Raw genomic sequence first — 11,099 nt, forward strand, 5'->3', positions numbered from 1 at the left:
CCTAGCATTCCCAGCATCGACTTGTTTGATATTTGTGCTGAATTAACAAAGTTCACTGAGACAGAAATTGGAAGGAGGTACGATGTTCAATTAAATCTCGAATTAGATGATTTTGTAGCAAATTTTTGCAAATTGTTGTCTGAATTATGTCGCAAATGTGATGTTTGATTGTAATTGTGGATATGACTTAAGAATTGAACCCCAATTTCGTACTTTTAACATTAGGGTTTTTGTTAGTTTCAATTGAATTGGGGTTTTTTAAATTTGAATTGATTATTATAATTAGGGTATGGCAATGGTAATTTTGTTCAACTGGGAGTAATGTTGATGATGGTGCTTGCCAATTGTTGAAGGAAATGTCTTCCGTAAGCTATTCACCATCAAAAGAAAAAAAATGTCAATGCGGAGTACCCATGGCGAGGCTTACTTCCTGGACTAGGGAGAATCCGGGACGCAAGTTCAGGTCGTGCAAGTTCTATGACCCTGTGACAGAGACAAGGGGTTGTAAAGCCTTTGAGTGGGTGGATCAGCCAGATGGAACACCATGGCAAACAGAGGTGATTAACAACTTAATACTTGACAAGAAATTGATGAAGGGTGAGATAAATGACTTGAAGAGGGAAGTAGATGATGTGAGTGGGCAGAGGAGATGCTTGTTGAATGAAATTGATTCCTTGAAGATCAAGTGTAAGGCACTGAATTCTGACAGGAAGAAGATGAGCATGGAGAGTCAAGGAAATGATGGATCATCAAAGAATTTGACTATGTTTATGGGTGTTGTTGTGTTTTGTTTCCTAGGTTTGGTTATGTCCTTGTATTTTGCTAGAACTTAGGATTAGTGTGGACATTAGTCAATTTAGGCAATGTTTTATGGCTTTTGTTAAGGTATCATGTTATGTATTTGAATATTTTGCGTAATGAAATGAAATGAAATATTTTGAAAAGGTTGCTCTAACTTGTAGTGCTTAATTTAGTCATTCCCATTCATTGTAGTAGCAAAAGGCATATTTACATATGCATACAAAATGTTGAGAAAGTGTTGCAGCAAAAGAGCACTACATATGTTGACCTTTAAAAACTAAGTTGTCCAACTACACACATGAAATTACTTAAAAAACTAAGCTGTTCATGAAGTACATATTCTCTAAACTATTACAAGCTGTTCAAATTCTTTGTCCTGCTTCTGGTAACTGGCAGCTTGGGCCTTGGTTGTGTTGCTTGGGCTGGCTGAGATGAAGACTCATTTGGTTGGGGTTGAGTTGAGCTCTTTTTTCTGCCTCTAGGAGTGGGTTGACTCAGAGATTGATAGGGTGCTGATGATGCAGGGGCAGTTGCTGAGAACTGGGAAGATGTTGCTGCAGTAGTAGCCTGTGGTTTTGGCATTGTCAATGCAGCCTGCATTTCAAAAAAAAAAAAAAAAAACATAAGTCATCAACCTAAAACACATACAATGAATGCAACATTTCATGTATATACCTGTTTTGCAGCTTTAGCCTCACTTTTCTTCCTTTGCTCTTTCATCCAAGCTGTCTGCAGCTGTGGCCTTCCCCCTTTGGGATTTTGTGCAGGCTGCTGTGGTTTTTCTGGTGCAGGACCTTGCTTACAGGTCTTGGCATAATGTCCAAACCCACCACAGTTTCTACATTGCTTTTTGATCTTTTGTTTTTTCCCCTGAGAAGTAGCAGCAGCAGACCCTTCACCTTGTTCAAGCTTCCTTTTTTTCCCTTTTGGTCTGCCTGGCTGAACCTTTATCACAGGTGGCAAAGGCTCTCTAAGCTGGACCCTTTCCCAATGCTTTGAACCAGGCATTGCAGCTATAGGAGACTCATATGCATCTAGGTAAGTGACCCTATAATAGTGTGGATGCACATACAACTCAGGGTCCTCCCTCTTGTCTAAAATGCAAGCATAAGCATGGGTACAGGGTATCCCTGTCAACTCCCATCTATAGCAAGTGCAGGTCCTATTTGACAAGTCAACAATGCACTGGTCATCTTTGTATTGAACCTCATAGGTCTCTCCCCTAGAAGCCACAACAGTACATGCCCTAGCATACTTCTCAATGCCATCAAACAACTTGTTGACATATGGTGTTAATAAACCCTCCCAGCTAGAGGCAGCCTCCCACTTATCATTACTTCTCTTCATCATGTACCTTCTTAACCATTCCATTTGGGTAAGAATGGGCTTATCCCTAGCTTCCCTAATCACAGCATTAAAAGTCTCACACATGTTGTTTAACAACATGTTAGACTTGCATGTAGTTGAGAAAGCATGCCTAGACCAGTGGTGGGGGGGGATGTTTGCAAGGTACTCATATGCTTCGTCATTGAGGAACTGAATTGACTCCATAGCCACCTCAAATTCAAACTAACACACACACACACACAAAGACACACAGCATACAAAAATTACTCAGTTTGTACAGCAATGCCAAACAAAGGATATACAGCTATCCCAAATTCAACAATCCAAATTATACATTCACACACAAGATATCACATGCAAACACAATTATACACAAAATATTCAAAACAAATGCAAAGATAAAGTCAAAGTTCTTGTATATACCACTGTGCTTGCCCTAGCTGCTGCCCAAAAAAGCTCCTTGAAAGTGGCCCCATGAAATTGCAATTTGAAATTTGCCCAAATGTGTCTGACACAGAACCTCAGCTCTGCCTTTGGGACAACTTCAGCAAATGCTTCAATCAATCCCTAGCATATGACAACATACACAAAAGTTAAACCATATACATGTATAAAAAAAAATTAAAAAAAAACAGAGTCAAGGCACTTACTTTCTGCCTATCAGACATGAAAGTCAAGCCATGTCCTTTGTCAAAGCACCCTAGTGACTCCATCAGACTTTGAAGAAACCAAACCCATGTCTCCTTATTTTCAATCTCACATGTTGCCCAGGCTATTGGAAATATGTTGTTATTTCCATCTTTACTTACAGCCACCAAGATTTGCCCAGGATATGCTCCTTTAAGGTGGCAACCATCTACCCCAATAATGGGTCTGCAACCAGAGACAAACCCAAAACTCAGTGGAGCAAGGCAAATGTACATTCTCATGAAGATTGGCCTCTGTATCTGATCCATTGTATCCACAACCACATTGCAACTGCTGCCTGGGTTGTACTTTAGGATAGCTTTCCCATAGTCCCATACCCTAGCATATTGCTCAGCTGCACTCCCATAAATAACCAATTTGGCCCTGCTTCTTGCCAACCAGGCTTTGTAATACCCAACTTTAATCCCCAAATCATTCAATGCCCTCTCTTGAATCTGTCTTAACTTCCACCCTGGGTTACTCCTAAATTCCTCTAAGTACCTGTTTGCCAGAAATTCAGCTGTCACCTTCTTGTTCATCTTTGTCCTTACACACCTATGCTTCAACACTAAAGACTTAATCTGGAAAGCATCTGATTTCAGTAACCTGGAAGCATAGAACTTGAATCTGCACTTCCTCCCTTTCACACAAGTACACTGAACCAATCTACAACTTTTCTTGTTGTACTGACAACTACACCTTCTTCTACAGTAAGCTGTTATCCTTTTGCTGTCATTATGTAATAGGTAGTACTCATACCTATTCTCAATTGCATGTTGCCTCAAAGCTTTCCTCACCACTTGAACATTGCTGAACTTTAAACCCACTTCAAATTGGATAGGCTTGGAGAAATCTGTTTCAGCATTAAACCAAGTACAACCACCATTGTCATCATCAGACTCACCATCTAAGCTCCTAAGTTCCTCAGATTCATCATCAGCTTCTTCTTCAACCCTGATGTCAAGTGAGTTCAGATGTCTATCAATGTCAACCCTAGGATCCTTAGGCTCCTCTGGATCTTCACCTACACCTTCCAAGCTGCCCTTCACCTCACTTCTAAGCAGATCTAAGTTTTGCCTCAACCACTCTTCATCAGATTCATCATCATACACATCCTCTTCTCCCTCCTCCCAGTCCAGTCCTAGATCACTGTGCTCAGAATCAGAAGACTCAGTTCCTCCCTCCCTATCACTGTACTCATCTTCAAACACCAACTTCTTCCCTGCTCCTTGCTTCTTCTTGCCTGCACCTTGCTTCCTAGGTTCTTCACCCCCAGATCTAGCACCAATAGCTCCCTCAAGAACCTTTCCCTTACCCTTTTCAGCTGCAGTAAACTTCCCAGAAGCTCCCTCACCTAACTTTCCCTTTCCCTTATCTTTTGCTGTCACTCTATCTGTAGCTGCATGCACTCTTTCACCCCTGTCCTCAGCTTCTTTGTCATGAATCTCAATCCCTTTTAACCTTGGGCTTCTCCTTACTTCTAAGCTAGTATCCTTTGGGCCTGTCTTAAGTATTCTAGGCCCACCAAATTTCTTTTTAAGTCTGCTCCTCTCTTTTGAAGTCAACTCATTACCATCTATAAGATTAAATGGTGTTTTATCAGTTGCTTGAATTTGCTCATGGCTAGTCACATACATCTCTATTTCCCCATCTTTATTCACTGTCTCAAGGAACCCCTTTACCTCATCATCACTATTCAACTCCCTTTTACCAGTTACCCAAGACTTCCCTTTCTGTTTATACCAACAACTAAATCCCTTAGGCACCCTAACAGTAGCATACACAAAACCATGTATAGCTGACTCCCTCAAGTAGTGTACATCTATGCTAGAAACAGGAACATTTTTCCTCACATAAACCCAACCACCATCCCAATTTAACACCCTTCTATTTTTACCAACTAATGAGGGTATAAATGCACCCCCCAATGTCATTTTAAGGTTCACTTTATCCATCCTAGCTGTAACAGGTCCAACAACAACAAAACAAACACAACAATGCACAATCTCAGTATTTAATTGAACAATTAATCATTCAATCCAGTTTACAACTACTCACAAATTACAACATGCAAGACCAATTAGGCTACACTTTGCACTTAATTAACAATTAAAATATAAATAAAACCCTAATCAACTAATTAATTAACAATAACACAGTTCAACCAAGTCAAAGATTCGCATAATTAGGGTTTATAATTGTTTAATTCACATATTCCCAAAAACAGCAAATTTTACCCCAAATTACTCCCAATTACCCACACAAAGTACAGTAAGGAGCTAAAAAATACCTCTTTCGTCAGAATTCGAGATTCTTTGTCAGCAAAGACTCAAGCTTTTGGACCTTTACGCGTTGAAGATGACAGATACCTCGCTCAGTAGCTTCGCTATTGTGGTCCCAACTACTCTTGCTGAGGGAAGAACTGTGCGACTTAGGGTTTGCTTTTTGACAAATATCAGAAAATGAGAGGAGAGAGAGTGACAAGGTTGAATGTAAGGGAGAAATTGATGAGAAATTGATGGAGAGAGGTGAGAATTGATGATAATTCAGAGGGGAAGGTGAGAAAAGGAAGAAAGAGAGGGAAATCGTATTTTTTGTCATAAATGTGGAGGGAAATGAGAAATGGTGGGACCCACAGCAACTTTCCGTCACCGGAGTCAGGTGGAGGTGGTAAAACCTATATTTATTTTTTTTATAAGGTGGTAAAGTAATACTTTTTTTTTGGGAGGTGGTAAAAGAGATTTTAGTGCTTTTGTAAGGTGGTAAAAAACAAAATTTCCTAAAATAATTAATCTACTCAAATCAACAAACAAAAAGCATAAAACTAAGAATTAAGCAAAGAAACAAATATGAGAGAAAGTTAGAAAATGCTCATTGAATAGATGAGAAGAAGTTACACAAAGTTGCTTCTTCAACCTCTCAAAAACTCCATGGAAATCCAAGCTTTCTCTCTCTACACTACTCCTAAACTAACCCTAAGAGAGAGAAAATAAAATTAGGCTAAACTAAGCTAATCTATCTAAAAATAAAATGTTGATTGAAAGTTCTCAGAAAATAATCCCAAAGGGGGTATTTATAAAACAAGTTAAACAAAATAAAATAAAAATAAATAAAAATAATTAAAACAAAAATAAAATAAACAAAACTAAAATAAAATAAAATAAAAGAAAATGAAATGGAAAAAGAAACCCCCAAAACCCCCCTAAATTCCCACCAAACCCCGTCAGACCCACCAATTCCACCCCTTTCATCCTTTCACTTGCTGCTCTCATTCACCATTGTCAACCGCAACCAATCATCATAATCACCACCGTAAATCAACATCATCATCATCTAGCATCACTAGATTCTCGGCCTTTGGATTAATTGAAGGAATCGTGGCCGTCCAATTCTCATAAAAATCACGTGTGATGCTCGTGAAAAGGTTCGATTAAACCTCGGGTTGGTGCGACCGAACTACGGGGTTGGTGCGGCCAAACTACGGGGTTGGTTCGGTCAAACCATGGTTGTGTTCGACCACACCTCTTCAAATTACAAAACCTCAAAAGTTTCTGACTCGAACTTCGACCGAACTCCTTTGGTTTGCTCGAACTTGATTAATTGCCATTTGCTCTGAATTGGGGATGTTGCTTTGGCGATTTGGGGTTGCAATTGGTGGCTGATTTGTTGCTATAAATTGGTGGTGCGGCTGCTGTTGTGAAATGGAGTTGAGGTGCTGGTGCGGTTGTGGTGGGCTGATAGTGGTTGTTGGTTGCGGATTGGTGGTGGATACGGAGGCTAATGGTGGTTGTTGGCGGTTTGTGAGCTGCGGGTTGCTGGGTGTTGGTGTATTGGAGAAGAGGTGCTGGTGGTTGTAGATGTGGCTGGTGAGAGGTGCGGTTTATGGGAGCAGGGGAGCAATTGATGGTGGAGGTTCGCGGGTGGTTGCATAATTGATGTGGCTGTGATAGTTGGGAGCGTTTAAAGAATTGAGGGAGCAGAGGATTAGTTGGGTTATGTGGTTTGGGTGGCTGCTGTGGTAGTGTGGTGAGGGGGGCTGAAGCTGTTGGTATTGGTGTTGTTGGGGGAAAGCAGGGAGTAGGGCAGCTACTTGGTGGTTCTTTGGTGTGTGGAAGCTTGGAGCATGTTGTTTGACTCAATTCTCGGACCTTGAACCCGATCGACCCGAAAAAACCTACAACCAAAAACAACACGAGGGGTTTATCAAAAGATAAAATAAAATAAAATGAAATAAAATAAGATAAATAAAGTAAAATAAAATGCTAAAACTAAATAAATAATAGAATTAAATGAAATAACATAAAATAAAGAAAAAAAACTAGAAACTAAAAGAAAAATAAATAAAAAGAGAGAAACTAGGAATTAATAAAACTAAGTTAATCTAAATTTAAATAAAAACTACAAAATACTCAAATAAAAAGATAAAAGACGAAAATAAGCAAAATAATAGAAATAAAGGATAAAATGAGCTAAATTATTGAAATAAGCCGGAAAAGTATTCAATAAACACCCCGAAAAGTGACACAAAAGTCACTTATCAGATAGTCATCTCATTTTTCTTTGGCAAAGGATATGGAAAACATCGAATTTAGTTTGATTCGATGGCTAGACTAACATGATGTAATCAAGCCAATGGCTATCAAATCATCCAAATCATTTGAAATTTTTTATATATGATCTTGTAATAATAACTCAACACTTCATGCATTTTATATATAGGAATGACTACTTAATAGTAGGTCCATATGTGCAAAGGCCTAAGATTGGCCGTATTTTCATGGAATGATGATTTTGGTATATGGTTATGGTCTTCCTCAAGGAGGGCCTTTCCAAGGTCGTAACGTGGCTAGGCTTGGGGTTATGAACAATGGACAGGCTCAAGTATACTCCCAAAATCCCTTACTTTTGGTGCTTCTCAAATTTAAACCTTTCTTCTTTGTGTGGCAACTTCCTATATTAGGTGCCTTTTCCTTATCATCTCTCCTTTCTTTCTTTTTTTCTTTAACAAGTTTTGTTTTGGGTTTAGAATGATTTTTTTTTCTTTTTTCTTTTGCATTTGATCTTTCCTTTTGGGTTTAGACTAAATTTGTGTCCCCCTCTTATGTTTTGTTCCCCCAATTTTCTATTTATATCTTTGCACCATTCCCATCGCAAGGTATGGAATAATGTAGGTTGAATAACTAAGGCTCAATTGACAAGGCTCAAAAGGGTTGCCAAAAAGATGGATTTTCTCTAAGGTTAAGAACATGGGATTAAATTTATGGAGTTTCAAGTTGCCTCCTGTGTTGCTGAAATCATCATATCCTTTCTTTGTGGGCCTAAGATGGGCCTCTTTTCATTCAATACATCTTGTAAGCCAAAGCTCATCAAGATTCTTAAAGTGTTGAGTATGTATGCCTTTTTATATTGCCTGTTTATATGTATACATTTTATTTAATTCAAGTCAATGACAATAAAGAGATTGAAAAGAGAACAAGATAGACGTACTTGAAAATATATTTTTTATTCATTAATTAATGAGAGTACAAAATAAGTAGATTCGACAGCATGAATCTCTTAGTCTATCATAAAAAAAAAAAAAAGTAAAGAAACAAAACAAAACCTAGGGTGCTACATCTTGAATTGTTGACAACTTCTTGAGATTGCGTCTTCGAGCTTTGTCCGTTTCCGACTTAGGTGAAATCCTCTCTAAAAATCAAGTCCATCTATATGATTCATGGTTTCATTTAACAAGTCCCTTTCAATTAATATTCCCCCAGTATAGACTTTTTGAAATGTGTCTAAACAAAGGTATTGTAAATGGCACTTATATGGTAGAGACATATTGTCTATGAACTTTGGGACAAGTTCATGATCCGGAGGTCTTTGTGAAATAAGAGTAACCTTTGATCACCACCTAGAAAAGAAGTCAATGAAGCCTTCTTCTTCCCCTTGCTTAAGCAATTCGAGATCGCGCAAGGTAGTTGTGAGCTCGATGTTATCTCCATATTGGGTTAAAAACGCTTTTACAACGTCACTCCAAGTGGAAGTTTGTATTGCATCGAGGTTATAAAACCATGATCTAGCATTTGGGTCCAATGAAAGAGGAAAATTACATACATATAGGCTTGTCTAATCCCCTTTCAATGCCGTAATTCCAATAAAGCTCATTAAGTGAGTCCTAGGATTGTCTGTAATCTTAAAGGTTGGCAAATCCGTAGTTAAGAAATTTTCTAGAAGAGTCTTGCCACTAGGTTGTGGTGCAAGCTCATAATTGAAGTACTTATTCCCTGAGTTAGCTCGAAGGACAAGTTTCTCCAAGGCCTCTACTATTTCGGCTCTTGCTTTTTCTTGCATCATGTTTTCTTTTTCTTATTTTGCTTTTATTTTAGCCTTTTTTTTCTTTTTTATGAACCTTCATTTGGGCTTCTTCTTCTCGTAGGGCCTTTCGGTTTTGGAGTTCCTCTCTAAGTTTCTCCAATGCTGCTTTGTCACCCATGATTGAACTAGTATGCGAATGTGGAAGATGATCTAGTAATGTGTGTCACGAGAAATTGAGCACGTTCACTTAAACCTTTTCTGCCAAGCATTCAAACAATGAACCAAAGTCAAAATGATTGTTTTGCTTCTTTTTTTTAATCCTTGTAATACGAATTCACTTTAAGCAAGTTTGTTGATGAAGAATGTCAAAAAATTCACGAACAATCATGTCATGATTTGTGTTGACTTCAACAAGGTAATCATCTAAGGATTTTATTTTAAATGAATTGTTTTCGAAAAAGGTGGAAGAGAAAGTCAAGAAAGTTAGATTGAAAATGCTCATCAAATTTTAGGAATATTAATCGACCCGAACATACTCCTTAAAATGATCAAATATACTATGGTATTTGTTGATCAATTTGATTGCAACAGAGATCTATATCACTTTTTTAATTATGATTCTCATATTGCTCATCTTTAAAGGATAATATTTTACTATTTGCTTAAAAAGAATGATGGCCTCCGAATGTAAAATCCAAGAAATAATTAAATCATTTTCTTGGTTTTATCATTCATTATCTTCTCTCTCTTATTTTTTTTTTTTTTTTTTTTGTGAGAATTATTTTTTTTTTTTTTTTGGTATCATACTCTCTTTTTTTTTAATTACTTTTAAGAACGACATTTCTTTTTTTTTTTTTTCCGTTCTATTTCTCTTTTTTTTTTTTTTTGTGTGTGAGGCAATCATCCCAAGTAAAGTTTTCGGGATTTCCTTTTAAACCATAGAAGAGGTAAATAAATTATACTCTTAAATTAAGGTTGACCAATTACAACTAAAAATATTTATGACGTCCTATTAAGAGATGCGAACTTCTAATGACGAGCCTCATAAGAAGTAATGTCATTAGCTTGATTATAAAGTACGTAAACGAATCATCATAATCAAAAATATTATCACGTGAAATTTTCCGTCTTGCGCTAAGGTGGAAAGTGCAACTTCAAGAGTAACATGTGCCACATGCGTTTTTATTTATTTATTTATTTATTTGCGAAAACGCAATAAGAACGATAAAAAAACATTTTTTGAATTTTTTTTTTTGTGAAAACGCAAAAAGGACAATAAAAACCGTTTATTTTGTGAATATGCAAAAAGAACGATAAAAAAAGCATGTTTTTGGATTTTTCGAAAAATAAATAAAAAAAAAATTATCATAGTAAAAGTTAGACAACATTGTTAGCTAAAGTGATATTTTTAGCACCTATTTAACGTAGGGCTGGCAATCCTTGACCTGACCCGATAACCCGGACGAACCTGACCGAAGTTACTGAAAGAAACCCAAACCCGACCCGATCTGAACCCAAATAACCCGAATTCGACCCGATTTGACCAAAATTTCATATTTTGTAATAATATTAAGTTTTACACTATTTTTATTGTTTCTAAGCATAATCCGAACCCGACCCGAAATCTGACCCGAACCCGACCCACTGACCCGAATTGCCACCCCTAAGTCTTAACGATTAACCTTGAAGCGGTAGTGATCGCGGGTTAGATAGGTCGTTAAGCTACTACCCTAACAAAATTAATCATTTATAATACTTAAACCTACACTAAACTAGTTAGTGGCAAGTAAAGGGTCGAACCACTAGGGAAGCACGCTAATTCAACATCAAATATCACTAATGCAAGAGTGAAAAGGGGATTGTTTTTGTTGGTTTTGTTAAGTAAGAACACTAAAACTAGAAATAAGCAAGAAAATGATGATTTAAAATCAATAGAAAATGACGCTAGGGATACGGTGGTGTAC

The 11,099-nt window shown here is 37.5% G+C and overlaps 1 protein-coding gene across 1 annotated transcript; it reads right to left on the minus strand.

Annotated features, from left to right (window-relative positions):
* Nucleotides 1-956: 956 nt before the first annotated feature.
* Nucleotides 957-7,345, minus strand: LOC145638979 (uncharacterized). Its single transcript, XM_081690061.1, has 4 exons — nucleotides 2,799-7,345; nucleotides 2,572-2,715; nucleotides 1,477-2,370; nucleotides 957-1,395 (listed from the first exon to the last, which is right to left on the minus strand). The coding sequence occupies exons 1-4, from the start codon at nucleotides 4,788-4,790 to the stop codon at nucleotides 1,153-1,155; spliced, it is 3,273 nt and encodes a 1,090-aa protein (XP_081546187.1). The 5' UTR covers nucleotides 4,791-7,345; the 3' UTR covers nucleotides 957-1,152.
* Between the last annotated feature and the right edge of the window lie 3,754 nt (nucleotides 7,346-11,099).

Source organism: Chenopodium album, chromosome 7 (assembly GCF_948465745.1).
Source record: "Chenopodium album chromosome 7, dcCheAlbu1.1, whole genome shotgun sequence".
NCBI classification, from domain to species: domain Eukaryota; kingdom Viridiplantae; phylum Streptophyta; class Magnoliopsida; order Caryophyllales; family Amaranthaceae; genus Chenopodium; species Chenopodium album.